Source organism: Crassostrea angulata, chromosome 5, assembly GCF_025612915.1.
Source record: "Crassostrea angulata isolate pt1a10 chromosome 5, ASM2561291v2, whole genome shotgun sequence".
In the NCBI taxonomy this organism is placed as follows: Eukaryota; Metazoa; Mollusca; class Bivalvia; order Ostreida; family Ostreidae; genus Magallana; species Magallana angulata.
The window spans coordinates 27867989-27886505 of NC_069115.1; the positions used below are offsets into that span (position 1 = coordinate 27867989).

At 31.6% G+C, this 18517-nt stretch overlaps 2 protein-coding genes across 2 annotated transcripts; both read left to right on the top strand.

Annotated features, from left to right (window-relative positions):
- Nucleotides 1-129: 129 nt before the first annotated feature.
- On the top strand, nucleotides 130-11480 carry LOC128185682 (uncharacterized). The gene is made up of 5 exons (XM_052855307.1): nucleotides 130-1783; nucleotides 5194-5237; nucleotides 5481-5615; nucleotides 6933-7023; nucleotides 10256-11480. Exons 1-5 carry the CDS (start codon nucleotides 1710-1712, stop codon nucleotides 10428-10430), a joined length of 519 nt encoding a protein of 172 aa, XP_052711267.1. The 5' UTR covers nucleotides 130-1709; the 3' UTR covers nucleotides 10431-11480.
- A 1943-nt stretch (nucleotides 11481-13423) lies between these two features.
- Nucleotides 13424-16272, top strand: LOC128185680 (uncharacterized). The gene is made up of 5 exons (XM_052855304.1): nucleotides 13424-13548; nucleotides 13783-13826; nucleotides 14198-14332; nucleotides 15539-15635; nucleotides 16077-16272. Exons 1-5 carry the CDS (start codon nucleotides 13424-13426, stop codon nucleotides 16270-16272), a joined length of 597 nt encoding a protein of 198 aa, XP_052711264.1.
- Nucleotides 16273-18517: the final 2245 nt, after the last annotated feature.

Below are 18517 nucleotides of genomic sequence, written 5' to 3' on the forward strand. Positions count from 1 at the left end.
ATACGTCTGTATGCGACTCTTGTACAATGAAAGCAACTGTTGAAAGATAATACGATAGCAACGTGCGAGAGACTAGGTGATCGGACGATTGAACGTGCGCCATTGTGATTGGACGTGCGATTATGCGATTATGCGTACCGTGGTACGAACGATCGTGCGAGTCAGAGGGGGTATATACACCGCCCATATTCAGTAGACATAGTTGAAAGCGAGAAAGATGCCGCCCAAGAAGATACAGATATGCAGCAGCATTTATCATTATACCTCAATATGATTATTCTATTATATCTGATTGGTCTAGAAAGTCACGTGACAGGGCGATGTCATAGGAATGAAAAAGCCGATATGAGCATACTATGTAGACAAATATGATAAAATCAAAAATATTTAATCATTATGATTCTCTTTATATCTCAGAACCAACTTAACTATCTATGATTTATGAAAGAAAAGTGAGACAGTTACATGGGAAATCAAACAATCACGACATTAATGTTGCGACTGTTGAAAAGTCAAACATTATTAGAAATCAACGTATTTTGTGTAATCATATGTTGCTTAGTATAATAAAACGTTTATTGCATGAATGTTCAGGGAATATGAATATTTATTCCCCAGAAAAAACAAATTTCTCTCGAGCAAAGCCCTCGGGAAATATTATTTTTCTTGAGGGAATCAATCTTTATACATGTATTTCCCTCACCATCATGTAATAAATGTATATTGTAAATTTTGTTCTGAAACAGAAATACTTATACAGTGTATATATACTAGTAGCAAAGCATGGCATATTGAGGCTGATAAGTCGTACGTGCAATGATAGTAAAACGTTGCAAGATTACATGAGACACGCTGAGCAACAGTCTCACGGTCGCAAAACAGAGGCATAAACACCAGCGATTTATCTTACGATCTTTTTAAATCGTGTATCACTCTTGCGAGTACAGAAAACGTTGTAAAACGTTCGTACTAATGTTCGTGCGTTGCACTGCGATGATTTGGATCACGTTCGGTCGCGTCTGAATAGTGTGCATGTCCACTATTCAGAGGAGTCTTAATGCTACCAGTAAAACGTATGCAACGAATGCGAGAGCTCGTGTAACGTAAGCGAGGGCTCGTGCAACGTATGCGAGAGCTTGTGCGAAGCTCAAAAATTTCGATCGCAAAGTGGTGTAAAGTGGTCGTGCGCCAAATGTGAAAGGGACTTTAAGGACACAAATGAACTATTTGAAATGAGCAAGATTGAAAGCCAAAAAGTGACCTCAATGAACTCGTTTTATTGCATGCATTTTATCACATATATTATCGACACAGTTACTTACAAATAAGTTGTATAAAAATAAAAAAAATATATATACATGTATGTATATTTTGGTATGAGTTAGGCACATTAACGACCGTTTTTACAGGTTTTGCGCATCAAAAAAGTCTTATTCGATATTGCTTTGATAGGGAATGCATGCACAATGTATGATCGAATTTTATGTCACTTAATTAACACCCTTGTTGCAAATTTTTGAACATAGTTACTACCAGGTAAATTCTACAGCCCATGCAAGATGTCTGGATTTTAACGAATGCTTCCTTTTCGACAGATTAGCGCCATTTTAAGCAGAATTGCTGAGTTTCCTTATATCTTCACACATACAAATTAACATACATGGCCCGAGGATTATTAGATCATTTATCGGAAAGCAAGGAGGACAACGATGTTCATCCTGGTCCTTGTTTCGCTCTTTGTTCCTATTGAAATAATTGAAGGAAAGAAATGCAGCGAATCGAGGTGAGAAATGTTATGTTTTTTCCAAGAGAAAGGTGTTAGCTATATTGCAAAAAATGTACATTACATCCTTCAAAATATGTTCCAAATTCTAGAGACGTGTTGTTGATTTAAGAATGAAATTTTTAAAAAAGTAAAAGAAAAGAGAGGCGTCTGTCTTGTGATCTAGATGGAACCCTGACAACAACGATACAATGTTTTAATAACTAATATTTACGAATAAAATGTCTTGTAAATCACTTGAAATCAAATCCGTTGAATCCACAATTGTTATCTAGTCCCTTAGTTAACCTTTAATTATCATGTAATGCCAATAATCTCAGTTTAATAAAATATTTAGTTTAAACAATATTTTATTGATAATTTACAATAGCAGGTACATGTATTAGGCATAAAGTACAATAAGATTGGGAAATAAGCCAAAAGGCTTATTCAAATCCCTCTCTTAGATAAGAAAAAATAATAGAGGTGCAAATTACATGTATGTATGATTAAATAAAGAATCAGAAAGCTTATATAAAAGAGGAGATAAAGACATCCAATATATGTATCAAACAAGACTAGACATTTTGACATATGCATGAGTTTGAGAGTTGGAATTACAAGTGCATTTATTTTTAAACTAGTGAGCTAATCGACCCACGAACGTATAACTTCATGTTATACTATAAGGAAAACAATACAATTATGTTCAGAACAATTTGAAGTAAAACACCAAATGAAATACATATATGAAATACATCCCTGTATAAATATATCCTAGACGCTTTGACATATTTAGAGAATATAATTAAGTGAAAAAAAAGTGTCGAGGTCACACTAGGTACCCTGAAATAGTTTACTGTCGATGATAAATTTTTGGACCATATAAAAATGTATTTATTATCATTATCGCTAAGATTGGGAGACCCAAAGAGTAATAGGTTTACATTTGTTGGATCTTGAAGTTTGTTAATTGTTTCACTACGTATTACATTATAATTTGGGCAATATAAAAGATAGTGGTCATTACTTTCAATTGAACCACATGTGCATAAGGGGGAGGGGCAGATGTTTCTGCGGAACATATAACGTTTCAGGGCGCTGCACTCTAATCTTAACTGGGAATGTAGAATTTGTCCTTTTCTGGATCCAAAATTATAATAATCGGGAATGTTTATGTTGCTACGATTTAAATATTTTTTGAAATTGTTTAAAGAAGGGTTGTTTTGTATTTCATTAGGTAGTGTATTCCAGAGCCTTATTGTACTTGGAAAGAATGACTCATAATATAGCTTTGTTCGTGCGAAAATTTCTCGTATGGAATTATTACTTCTGGTATTTTGTGTTCCATCTTTAGAAGTTTGTGTTTCTAAAATATTAGAAAGATATTCTGGAGTTTTGCAATGGAACATTTTAAAGAACTGAACAAGTCGATGGTTTTCCTTACGCTTTGAAAGTAAAACCCAGCCTGTTTCACTGTATAAAAATGCAACGGACGCCATTCTATTACCCCCCGTCACTATTCGTGCCGCTTCTAACTGAATATTTTCTATTTTTCGACTAAGATATTCCGGTAAATTATCCCATATTATATCAGCGTATTCTAAGGCTGGTCTAATAAAAGAGAAGTATATTTTTTGTAAGCAGTTTCTATCTAGTAAAAATTTAACTTTGCGCATTTGTCCCAATCTTGCATAAGCCTTGGATATCATTTCATCTATATGTTGGTTCCACGATAAGTTACTACTAAAAATTACACCAAAGTGTTTATGCGATTCAACTTCTTTGAGGTGGACATCATCAAATATGAGTGAGGGATGAAAAGGCTTCTTAATTTTATTGGAAATGGTCATGCATTCAGTTTTGGAAGGGTTGAAGGATACAAGCCATTTTTTAGACCAGTCGTTAATTTTCTGAAGATCGGAGTTAAGTAGAGCTGCAGAGCTGAACGGGTTTTCAACTGTTATGTAAATTGACGTTTCATCAGCAAACAGTTTAATATTACAATCGATATTGACCACTAGGTCGTTTATGTAGATAAGAAAAAGGAGTGGACCTAAAATACTTCCTTGGAGAACACCAGCTTGCACGTTTTTCAGGTATGATTTGGTACCGTTAATAACGACACATTGTTTTCTATTGTGAAGGTAACTATAAAACCATTTTAATAAATTGCCACGTATTCCCAAATTACTAAGTTTATATAGGAGACCTTTATGCCAAACCTTGTCGAACGCTTTGCTTATATCAAAAAACACTACCCTTATCTCTCTGCCTTGATCAATAGCTCGATAAAAATCACTAGATATACTAAGCAGTTGATTGACAGTAGAATCATTAGGACGGAAGCCGGATTGAGATGGAGTTAATATGTTATTTGAGTGGAGAAAATTGTATAGGTATTTAATAATACATCTTTCCATACACTTCCCAATGACACTAAGCAGGGATATTGGTCTATAGTTGCTCACTGTGTTTGCTGAGCCTTTCTTGTATACAGGAGTTACATTTGCGATTTTCCATTGATTAGGAACAGTAGAACTTTGCAGAGAAAGATTGAATAGTTTTGTTAGAGGGTAAGCAAGTTCTGATGAAGCTTGTTTGAGGAGCATAGGATTTAAATTATCAGGACCAGTAGCTTTATTAGTATTTAGGATTTGCAAGTTGTCTTTTACATCTTGAACAGAAATAATAATATTGTCTAGGTTACAATACGGGTCATTATTATCGTAGTTTACGGGTTAATCGATATTGTCATCATCTACTTGCGATTGTTGACAGAAGTAGTCATTGACTATATTTGCTTTCTCAAAGTTTTCGTTCACAAGTGTGCTGTTATCATTTAATTTAATTGGGGGATAAGTAGATTTATTTTATTCTATTTCATTTTTTTAAATTTGTAACTTTTTTCAACAATGACCACCATTCCTTTTGTGATAAATTATTTGATTTTAGTTGATTAGCTAGTTTTAAGTAGTACGTTTGCTTTGCATTCCTTACTTTATTTACGCATTCATTTCTTGCCTTTCGATAATTAGCCCAGTCCACCGATAATAAAATATTTGAATATCTAAATTGTTTATTGTTTGGTATAACAAATGATTTCTACAATTCAAAAGTAATCAAAGGAAATGTCATCTGAAAGAAAATCTTGTAATATAAAAAAAAAGTTTTTGATGTTTATATAAATGGTGACATAAAATTTGATTTTGATGTTTGCATTGAATATGCATAAATCGAAACAACCAGAACTCCTAAACATTGCATCCATAAAGTTAGGGTTGGGCGTAAGATGAAATATACAGTCTATAAACAACTAAATCTTAGATTATTCCAGTGTTGTATCTCATCAACGTTGCCTATGAACCTCACTTTTGCAAGATTCTTATATCATCATAACGTAAGACGTCTGATATTTTTACACTTTGTAGTTGTTGTGCTGGTTACTGGTTCGATTCGTCCGGAAACTGTGTTGGTAAGTTGCCTTTTTTCTTTATACACTGTACTTGTATACTGAGCGTGATTGCCTTTTTATATTTCTATTATATGAGAGAGAGAGAGAGAGAGAGAGAGAGAGAGAGAGAGAGAGAGAGAGAGAGAGAGAGAGAGAGAGAGGGGGGGGGGATACAACTTGCACTCGAACAAGCAACTAGTGTGCATGGATCATGTTTACCCTTGGCATTCACAATAACTGCCGTGTAATCAATCTCTATTTTAGTCTGTCCGAGCGGACTACACGGAGTTCAGTGTTCGACTCCCTGTGCTAAAGGTTTCTATGGAGAACTATGCACACGCCGCTGTGAGTGCTCGGATGAGCTTTGCAATGCCACAGTTGGGTGCCTTCGCAGACAAGGTTTGGTTTCTTGGTGACTCAGTTCAACTTTTATCCGTATATTAAAACTGTGGAGAGAATAAAAACTCATTCTGAGTTGTTATAATAAATTCATAATTGTTTGTAATTGCAATTTTTACAATTAATTTGAGAAAGAAATAGTGATAAGAAAATTTTGACGAAAGATGGTTCATAGATATTTTCCTCATGTAAACAAAGATTCTGATTTGGAACTATAACGTTTAGTTTCCTGAAATGTTATTTATAGCTACAAACACTTAATCAAGTGAATTAAATTTTAACACTGAAAATCACTTTTTACCCAGCTGGTATTAAAAAGAGGGAATGACTCGCTATTCCTAGAGCAACAAATTTAAGTTGTAAAAAGTCTATGTTAAATTGTTATCTTTCTTTTTTTTAAAATTCAGATAATTACCATATACTTATAAATTATCAGAAAGAGTTTCCTTTGGTGTGTAAAATACAACCTTAAAACCGAATAATAACTGGTGGTCTCTGAAATAACGGGACCGACGTGGCATTAACATACATGTAAACATATTACCATTTAAGCCTTTACACTCAGACTCAGTTTTCTCAATTTTTTTTATTAAGGTTCAATTAATATTATTCCAGATAAATGATTTCCCCCAAAATAGCAATGTGCCAATATCCGACCTACAACCGAAAATATTTGCCTGATACATTGTACGCAGGTGGATTACACGTACAAGCTGTGATAAATACTTGAAATTAAAATCTCTAATTTTGATGGACTTTGAAATGTAAACTTTTTATGCTTTAAAAAAGTTTTAAGTCCTAAGTCAATGAATTGCAATATTTCCTTACGAACCGGAAACGTTTCCGATTGTACAAATGTAGCATACATGTATAGATTCGTGCTATAAGGATCATAAGCGCCTCGTTTAATATTGATGGAAGTCAGTGATTCCTCATATCAGTTATTTCATAAAAATGAACTTTGATTAAGAAGTTTTCCAATATCTTTGACCGTTTGAATAAGCGAGTGCTAGGGGGCATGACATTCACTGAACAAAGCTATGCATTTAGTATGGAAGCATGTTCTCGAAAACAGCTTAGCTCAAATTGTAAACTAAAGATCAATACAATCATGATCTATTCCATGGTATATCTCTGATCAGGTTTTGGGTTTCATGTAACTCATCGAATATATCGATGTAAACAGTTTGTTCACAAAATTACTCGCGAGTCGTCTCTCATCCTAACAAAAATATACGAATGTACTTTGCCGTGCAATAATTGTTTGCGTCAGTTCAGTAAAAAATGTATCTTCATCTGCAACTTTTTTCGTTTCAGATATGAGTCTCCCAAATACCAGCAGTCTTTCCACTGCTATTCCTATCACACTTGGAGTCCTATGTTTATTCGGTGTGATCATCACATTTTTGTACGTAAAAATATTAAAATATCTATCTATCTATCTATCTATCTATCTATCTATCTATCTATCTATCTATCTATCTAATCCATTTTTATTATTAGAACCATGTAAACAAGACCTTGGACTTTTGGTTGGACGTAGCTATCTATTTCTTGCGTCAAAACAAGTTAAAAATGACGCGGTTTCAAGCGAAATATGCACCTATTGCGTAGTCCTACCTCAAAAGCCAGACAAATCTTGTGGATTTCAGAGACCAATGGCTGAGTGGCCAGCAATGAAATAGACAGGATTGCATCACATTACTGTTTGACACAACTACACAAAGTCCAAGCTCTTGTTAAAATGGTTCAGACCAGTAGTAACTTAAATGCTGACTTTACTCACATCACCTTATTGCTTCTCCACTATGTCAGAAAACCTTTCTGGAAGTGGAAGACACTAAATATTATTTCTTACACTGTCCATTATATGCCTCCCAAAGAAAATCTCTAATTATATCAACGACAATTTCAAACCAATCACAATTAAGAATCTACTTTTTGGAAGTGATAAACTAACATTTCAAAATATCTTACTATTATTTGATAAAATTTATTTCACTCAAATCCACTTGGATAAAAAGACTTATTAGGGCTGATACAAAATGGGTAAAGCTTCTAGAATCCATTCTGAAAATTAAAATCCCAGAAATATGGAGGAATGGCACAGATTATTCATATAGTTTATGTAAAACTTTGGGAAATTCATTCTGGAAAGAGGTGTTCATTAGCTGGTTAAAAATACAGGAGCAAAATGTATTAATAAGTAAACCCCAGGTTATAAATGATAATATATGGTACAATCCGAAAATCACAGTAGACAATAAATCAGTATTTTTTAAAAGCTTTGCCAATACAAGATTTATTTTTGTTAGTGATTTACTTAATATTAATGGAACTTTTATAAGCTTTGAAAAATTGAAACAAATAAATCCAATGACAAACTTTATTGAATATGCAAGTTTAAGAACTGCTGTAAGGACCAGACTAAATACACAAGATTTAAACATACCAAACTTACAAATAATAAAAGAATATGGACCTGTTATCCCTAATCATATCCTAATTTTTAATAATAACCGAAAAGGCTGCAAACTTATGTACAACTTATTATTAGACAAAAAGAGAGAAACATGTACATCTATACCAAAATGGAGAGAAAATGGTCATAACTATGCACAAGAAACCTGGCACAAAATTTTTGAACTCCCCTTTAAATCTACACAAGAATCAAAACTACATTGGTTACAGTTCCAAATTCTTCATAGGATTGTTCCGACAAATAAATATCTTTTCAAAATAAAAAAAGCAGAGTCTCCTGTATGTACTTTCTGTAAAAGAGATGAAGAGAGTATTGGACATTTATTCTATGAATGTACTATTGTAAAAGAATTATGGTCTGCTGTTGAAGACTGGATTTTGCGACAGTTTGATCTGTTAATAACATTTGATAAACAATCAGTTCTCTTTGGAAAATATAAAAATAGAGATATTTATAGATTTTTTAACTTGTTGGTTCTTATTGTAAAGCAATATATTTTTTCTTGTAAATACAAAAGTAATACAAATCCAAATATACATGGATTAAAAAATGTTGTAATAGAAAGGCTCTTGACTGAAAAATATATCCTAATGAAAAATTGTAGATATAAGGAGTATGAAAGCCATTGGCAAAATATATGTGATAAGCTATAGCACTGTACTATATATAGTTAAATTGTCTCTTTATGTGTCTCATCTCAATCTTGTTTTGAACTGTGATGTCCTTTTTTCGTGTTTTATCCTTTTTTCCTCCCTTAAGTATCCCTGTAGAACAGGGATCTATCACATGATTATGGTTTAAGTTTTATATTCATATATGAACAATGCCCCAAACCTTTTCCTTGCTCTCTCCCCTTCATTTACTCTCTCTCTCTCTCTCTCTCTCTCTCTCTCTCTCTCAAAATTTACTTTCACTACATAAGAACTGTATAATATAGAATAATCATATACTTAGAAGCTTTTCAAGAAATTTATATAAATACATGTACAAGATAAGTCATGTATGTATGTATATATGTTGTGAAAGTGAAAAACTCAATAAAAAAAAAAAAAAAAAAAAAAATTATTTTTACATTAAAAGTACAAACAGATTTAAGTAAGTTAGGTAAAAATGTACACATTGTATAAAAAAATGTCTCAAAATGGGTAACACCGACTTTCCTTACACTCCCTTCTTTTCATTTTAATGTGTACAAATTGTTTTAATGTGTACAAATTGGAAATAATATAAATATAAGGAATAAGGAATCATTCTTAGAGTATTATGAGGTGATAATTTCGGTCGGGGTGTGGTCAAATCCAATAAAGCCCGAAGGGCTTTTAGTTTATGAAAATTTGACCACGCTCCGACCAAAATCACAACCTCATAATATTCAATGAATGGTTCCTTATTACTTATATTTATATTATTTCCAATTTGTACACATTAAAACAACATGATTTTAAAACTTCTATTATTTTATGTAGCACATGCTATGTATTAATTCACGGCGCAGCCAATACCGTTTTATGTTATAAGACATGCCCATTATGCGTCCCTCATGTTTTATGAAGTTATTTGGTTTTAGCGTTCAAAATTCGTTCGTTATGTTATCAAACATAAAGACAGTTGAAAATGTAAATATATAAATTAATATGTAGAAAGATAAGTCTTCCTACGACAAATGATTGATTTTGTTAATTTTTGTCTAAATGATAAAGACCCAGCTGCACGTGTTGATCTATTGTTCTTGTACGTAAACGTTGTTTCCAAAATATTTAAACATTAAGTTTTTATTGAAATTATATGCATCTGCAGATAAACTCTTTGCGTCAACAAAAATCTTTTCGACATCCTAGAAATAGAAAGTATATAGTATGTAAGCTATATACTTTCTAGGAATGTCGAGATAATTTTAAAATCGTATCTTTATTATTTATTAATTTAAAAAGTGTCACACAATGTTTTATAAATTGGATATAGTATTAATGGAAGCAAGTATTAAGATATTGGACCACTAAGCTTATTTTAAGTCTTAATAAACAACGATTAGTAGGATCTTGAAGACCCTTAACATACGTGTATTGTTAACACTATCTGGATGATAAACTTAACAAGGTTGTAGTCACGAGATTCTAAATGCTAATTAAATAAGACATGATTTTTCATTTTCAAATAGGCTATTTAAGATGAAACAATTTTCAAAGCGACAAGTTTCGCAGAGGACGTCAAAAGAGAATGTTTATGATGATGTGTGCAACACCTCGAAAGGCAACAGACATACATGTACCATTGGCATTGACTTAAAGCCTACAGACAACTCGCCTCCACCTCTGTATCCAAAAGACTTTTAAGATTGTGTCATTGAATTCAATCATTCTACCAAAATGATATTACTACCTATAGTTATACGTGAATCAATGTCGCAAAATGCATGAGCGTGTTGTATTTGTGTCATAAAGTCCCACAAACATGTATGAAAAACAGTTTCCATTTCACAATTTTTTTACTAGTTGTAACTAAAAAGTTTTAACAAAGGTGTACACAAGATAAGATAATGTTTTTTTTAAATAGTTGATAATGATACATGTTCTGTTAGTAATAATGAAGTTAAAACTATTGAACATGTTTTCACATCCTGTTCCTTTACTTTAAATTTATGGAGTAGTTTAGGAATGCATATATGTCATGCTGTTTCAAAATGAATTGGCTTTAATGAATATAACATATTATTTGGAGAGACTCCTCCTTCTGATTCTAGTTCGGTCTTCAACTTTTTGATCCTACATACAAAACACTATATTTTTCAATATCTGTACAACAAAAAATCCAATATTTGCAGGTCGACTATGTCATTTAAACCTTAAATATGAAATTGAAAAATGTGCAGCTATCAGAAACTCTTCTTTTAATAAAAATGATAATATATGGTTTGAATGGATAATCTTTTTCTTAATATTTAACTTCAAGAGCTTTATTCATTTCAATTTATGCAAAATTGTATCGACTTGAATTATAGTTTTCTATATCTATAAGATAATGAATTGTATGTTTGTGGGTGCAAATGTGTTATAAGATGAAAAACTGTAAATATAAAAAAAAATAATGTTTTCTACAATATGAAAGTCTTTTAGCGGCAAACATAACAAATATTAAATGTATATTTTGTTCTTATCATTTGAAGATATAATAATCCATCCAAAAACCGATGATCATGTCCATTTTTAGACTGTATTTATCTCCTTTAGAGATAGATCTCTATATATTTACATTTTCCAGTGTCTTTGCCTGTGATAACACTACGTATCGATTTTGTACTATGTAACCCATAATACAAATGACGCCAAATTGAGGCGCAAGCGGGGTTTGCTTATTTATATCTAAATATTTAATCGTACGATGGCTTAAAATTATATAAATATAAGTATTAAGGAATCATTCTTTGGATATTATAAGGTGATAATTTCGGTCAGGGCGTGATCAAATCTATCATAAAGCCCTTCGGGCTTTATTGGATTTGATCACGCCTTGACCGAAATTATCACCTCATTATACTCAAAGAATGATTCCTTATTCCTCATATAAGAATAGGGTAAAATAAATGTAATATTTATGGATTTTTTATAGGTAAATAAGTGATGGTTATTTGATGACCATCGAACCTCCTTAAGTGCCTAACCTTAATACATGTACTATCCGAACTTACAGCCCCGCAGTTGACGTGGTTTCCGCTAACTACTATAAAGTCTGCCCCAAGTAACTGTTTCCTTCTCTTTTTGAAAAATAAATGATGGAAATACACAAACCTATCAAGGAAGTAGAATTAAAATCGATGTAAGGTAAAAAAAAAAATGATACTTACACCTCTCTGTGTTTTCCCATTAAATCATGGGATCTTTAAATGCCTCTGAATGCAACAACCTAATCACTGCGTATGAATTTACAGAAGTAGTTCCAAAACATTGATTTTTGTTATTTTTTAAAAAGTTCATTTAATACATGTGAAAACACCATGTTCGACAATTATTTAACAATGAAAAAGATTTTATTGTTATAAGCAAAATTTCAGGAGTTAATTTTCATGAATTTTATTTTCATACTCATATCAACGGTCTGTGTGATAACCAGTTTAAACCGATTTTAGAAAACAGGTGCTCTTGCTGTTACTAGTATACTCTCTCCGTGATCTACAATTTGTACCGATTTATTTCAAGAAAATAACTGATTTCATCAATAAGGGACTGTAAATATAAACATTATGCACTTCAAGCAAAATCCCCGCAGAAACCTGAAGCGGTAGAGGGGGCGTTTCGAAACAGAATGTCTTGACTATTTTGTTCTAGTGAATAAACGTAGTTTAGGCGCAAATTTATTCATAATTATTTAGATATTCAGCAAAATGCTGTGGATTCAGAAACTTGGGTCAAAGTGAAGTACATAGGTAAATAATAATGTAAAATACCTTCTAATCCCTGCATACTTAAAAGGTTTTGTTTACAGTATTGTTACAAGAAAGTCATTCTTCCTTGGATGTAAACTAAAGTATTTTGCAGAATGTTTGAGTATCAGTGTATTTTTGCAACAAGAGTTATTCATCCTTTGATGCCAATTAATTGCTTTGATAAAATGTTTGAGGAGAAATCCAACCTACATCCAAATATAAAGTATAAATAATGCAAGAATTAATATATAAAACAAGTAAAACAAGCCTTTACAATATGAAGCAAACAAGATTCACAATAGAAGATTCTGATTGTTGAAGATACCGGTAATTGAGATTGAAAATGAACAAGTAAAATCACTTCATTAAATTAAACAATTCTGATACTTTAAAACATTCTCTCAGAAACAATTTTTGTATGTTTTTTTTCTTTACACACTTAAGTCCCTCTCAAACACATACATAAGAAATACTTATAATTGCATACATGTATAATGTTTATACAACTTGTAGGATATGAAAAGAATGCTCACAGTATACTTTTAAACGATCTGACACTAACTCCACCGACTTACAACACCTGTCAGACAAGGAACAAATAATTGTTTAAACGGAAGAACAATCCTAACTTGTTAAACATTTCACTTTTTTCAACCACAAAATTGCTCGATTTTCAAAAGGTAGAGTGTCTTTTCGTTATTGCTATGATAATTTTATTTTACGCTATTGTTTTTAGAAGGCAAAGGTTTCAAATATTTATTCTTATCGTTCTATTATCTTTGGCAAAATTTAACATAAGAGAGAGAGAGAGTGAGAGAGAGAGAGAGAGAGAGAGATTGATTTGCTGTGGAAGAGCGATTTCAAATTTTATTATTTCCGTGTATTGTTGAATACTCTCCAGCTTTAATGACACAATTTCGAGCATTGACTAGGAAATTTGAAGAAGTAGACATGCAACATTTATGGTTCTTCTTCTGTTTTCTTCATCTTGGCCATATGACTGACCTTGATCAGAAATGCGGTGAAAACAGGTTAGTAAATATGAAGTTCATCAAATTTGATAATTGATTTTCCTCAGTTCTGCATCCTTGTTGTAAATGCAGTGTTTTTATATTTGTTAAATTGTTTTAAAATGACTTGATTTCGTATTGATTTTAAAACTTTTATAATTTACAATGATAAATACAATGTTCTTCATATTTTATTTCTCATTGTTTAAAATACATACTGATTTATAAAGTAAAAAGTGTTTAATTACTCTTTAGTTGTTGTTCAGGGTTCTATTTTGATTCGTCTGGGGATTGTGTAGGTAAGTTTTGTTTTTAGATCAACTTATTTTTACTTGAGGTCTTTGGTTAATATTGACTTTTTAAATATCAAACTACGTTAATCATTTTAGTTGCTTTTTAGCTATCAATATTGAAAGTAGTCTGAAATAAATACCAAAAAAAAAAAATGTCACTAAAAGCAGATATTTAATTTGAAAATAACTTTGTTCATTGGAACGTCCATTTTAAGGTTATTCATTTTATTTCCATGTATGTTTATTTCCATATCAAATGTTTCCTGAATAAAAAACTCCAACAAACGTACCAGAAATTTCTTCATCATAAACAGTAAAATAAGTTCATAAATATTTCTTTAGTTTAACTTTTTCAGTATGAAAATTTATTGTTTTAGCTTGCCTACTGGGCTATTATGGAGTAAATTGTTCTTTTCCCTGTCCGAACGGTTACTATGGAGACGGATGTCGAAAAATTTGTGATTGCCCTCAAGAAATGTGCAATGCAACATTTGGCTGCAAAAGGTCGTTTGGTATGTTGTATTTCCATAATTATTTTTATCTTAAAAGAATTCTGTCAATATCAAAAGTATTATTACATTTCATTCATTTGCATTGAAAAATATCTAATTGGAAGTATGACTTTATTTTATTTAATGTTTTATTCAGCAGAGTTAACAATTGTGCAGTCAAATATATAAACATACTTAATATAAAAGAAAAAGCCAACAACATGAATAATAGCATTATTTATCACTATTTGTACAAACGTATGAATCGTTGTAGGCTGTATATTTTATTATCTTCCGTTAAACATGGTTGAAGTAAACATAAAATGCTTTCTTCTAGGTTTATGAGTATGATGGAACCAGGTTATTCGGTAGACTTTGTCAGCAATGATCGATACCTTCATAACCCGTATAAACCACCAAAGAAAGCATTTTTACTGTTCATGTATACATATCTTTCTTCAGCTTTCCATATGAAGCGATTAAAGATTCATTTATGATCATTGATCATTATTGCCAATCAGTTGGTTACTTAGAACCACACCCCCCCCCCCCCCAAAAAAAAAAAAAATCTAAAAACGAAGATACATTGTACTATAGCATTTTCATTATAAGTCCCATATCAGCCTGTGCTCTTTTTCTAATTATATAAATCTCCTTCAGATGACGAAGAGATCTGTATGTAGATAAAGGAACTTATTTCCTATGTCGCTTATAACGCGAGACCTGATTGGTTAACAAGCCGGGTGTAAATTTCCGTACCACCAGCTGAAGCCAGGTATATTAAAATGCGACGTCACAATGTAATTCTTGTTTACTATAGATCTTTGCGCAAAAAAAGTGAGGCCTCAGGGTGTATGGAATACCACCCGGGGAAAACCACCGTACACCCTTGATTGGACCTGGAAAACTAATAATATTCAGATTTTGAATATAAAATATTTGTATTTTTTCTGAAGTAGTGAATAGGTAATGACCAAAATATCAGTTTTATAATTTGAAAAAAATGCATATATAATGGGCAATTTATTAACCATTATGCTTTCGTAATTTTGGATCGATCTCATAATCATCCATGCAATGTCTACCTCAAAAGATTTATTAACTGGTCAGATATAAATCATAATTCTATACAGCGTTTGCGCAATAAACCAGATGTTTCGCCGAAATTCTTATATCATAACATCTAATTTTTTTGTTCATTAAAATTGAATAGAAGATTTCTTTCAGATGAGAGTTACCTAGACCCATGGCCGGTAACACTTCCAACGATTATCCTTACCGTCCTTGGACTTCTCATTTTGTTCATCCTTTTCGGCACTCTCATGTACGTATTACCCATTTTATCACTTTTTCCCTTTTTAGCAAGAAAGACAAAGTTCTAGATATAGCTGATGAAAAATATACTAATAGACTCAACTCGAACATAATGACCTTCTTATAACGGATGTAGATTTTACTATGATTATAATGCATCACTTTATCATCTAAACTTATTATAGAATGATGTATAATCTACATTGGTTAAAAAAACAAAAGAATCGAGTCAGAGGATGATAATGTACCTTTTGATATCAACAAGCTACCTCATTATTGATGTCATATCATGTTTTCCAGATAAACAAATATTATTCTATATTTTCTTTTGATTTTTTGTTTAACATAATTGGCAAAGAGCTTCTAAGTTGCATACCTTTACCATGTTATATCCTCGAACTTTATTCTTAACTTATTTATCTAATTTAAATATGTGTTTCTTTTTTAACAGAGTGTTAAAAATGAGACAAAATACACAACTGGAAAACTCGCGAGTAAAGTTAAAAACCAGTGACGTCACATCGCCTTACGAGAAAGACTTACCAGTGGCAGACCTGTGTGGTCCAGTCGATTTTCCTCCATTTCAAGAAAATGAAAACGTCACCGACTCACAAGAAAAAATTCCTATGTATGACACATGTTTTTGAGATAAGATGTACAAAATGGGATATTTAAATAAATGATTTGTAGGAAGAAGAATTATTCATACATTTTAACTAGTTATGTATTTTTTACGTCAAGCGGTGTTACATGTATTAAACATCATGAAACATATCACGTGCTTATTTTGATTTAACTGTAAAATTTAGTTCAATCTAAAATAAATGTCGATGATGACTTATGTACATGAAGCTGATGACTATTGCAAAGGTCCTGTTCGACGTCCCTTAAGGTAAATGAAGAATTGTCTGTGTCAAACGCCTTCTGAATCTTTTGCGTACGGAGCAGACCATTAACATGTTACAGTTCTAGTTCATTCAAGAGACAACACTGACCATGTTCAATATACATGTATATGTACCAAAATATTGAATCGTAAAGAGAGACTAGAAGCACAAGCTTTCGATTAGATTATACTGTTCTCAAGGTCCTGAACTTTATAACGAATGTTGTGAATGATAAATGCGAGATAATGCTACGAAATCAGTTCAGTGTATGGTTCTCGATACACCCAATATTTGGCACGTTGCATGCTCTTGCAAATAGGATAAGAAAATGCTGTAAACGTTTTATACATTTGGCAATTACGCTATTTGACGGATATTGTTATTTCAACAAGTTAGCGTGGATTTAAATCAGTATGTTTCTGGATGCAACCTATTATATATATATATATATATATATATATATATATATATATATATATATATATATATATATATATATATATATGCATGGCATTTTGTGATGCATTTGATTTGGCGGAAGCTCCTTTTACCAAAACGCTGAAAAACAATACCCAGCCAAATATTATCATTTACACTAGGCATTAAAATTAGAATATCAAACCACGTACCTGTACAATTACAACGCTTACAGGACACTAAGCAGTTAATTACAAATCTGAAAAGGAATTTCCTTCGGTGTTTGGAACAATGACGATTGTCGATTGTAACACGGGGACTTTTTAAAAAAAATTTAAGTAGCTTTATTAGCCAAATGAGGCGTACAGCCAAACGGCCAAAACTTTACCAAATATACTGACATACAAAACTGTATATGATGTTGTAGCTTGTTTTTCATAGTTTCTTTCAATTGTAAGTTTTAGTTGTAGTGCTATTTTTTGGATTTGGATGTTTCTATTTTATGTAATTTCTTTGTCTAACTCAGGGACTAGTTGTCCTGAAAATTTGACAATTTTTTGATTTACTGTAACGGTATAATGTAAAAATTACAAACACAACTTGCAAAAAGATAACTAAAAATCATAATTCTTCTGAATAATGATGGACCAATAATATTATTAAAAATCAGTTAAACGTGCCTATATATTTGTTAGTTTTTTTTAATAGTCAATGAGCCCAAGACTAATAAATGGACTTATTAACAATCAAAAATTACTAATTAGTAAAAGACATATCTTTCAGCTACATTAGTCTTGTTTCTGATTTTATATTTCAGAGTTTATTCATCAGACTGATGATATACTTTCAATTAAGAAAATTTCAACCACAATGTAAAATTTTGGAGGACATTTTATGAATTTTCCACTTTCTAAAAAGAACGCTAGTAACCTAGTTTTTGAAAGTAAAATAAAAAAACTCCACTATAATCCAGGCTCTGTAGGACACAAAATATGGTGTTCCATTATCATTAGTTGATTTTTTTTCATTCTGAGGAACAAAAAAAAAAATCCATAATAAACAAATCAAAAATAATGTTCATGTTCAAACTCGAATTAATGGTTAACTCCATAAAGGCAACTTCGCCACATATGATCCAAATATGTTAATCATTTGGGTGTTCATATGATCTGCCAAAGATGATACACATTTGATTTGATATAAATACATATGAAACACATATATTAATCATTTGGGTGTTCATATGATCTGCCAAAGATGATACACATTTGATTTGATATAAATACATATGATACAAATATGTTAATCATTTGGGTGTTCATATGATCTGCCACAGGTGATACACATTTGATTTGATATAAATACATATGATACACATATGATTTGATATACATATGATACACACACGATTCTCCTGTGATTCTCATATGAGAAATTGCTATGTAACATCTTATTAAAATCGAAATATGTGATTGCAAGTTATTACGCATGTACATGTACGTCTATTTTTCTCCCATGCAACAATGCCGGGAATTTAACCATAACTTCCCGATGAGTGTTGTTAGTTATCGTTGATATACTTATAATT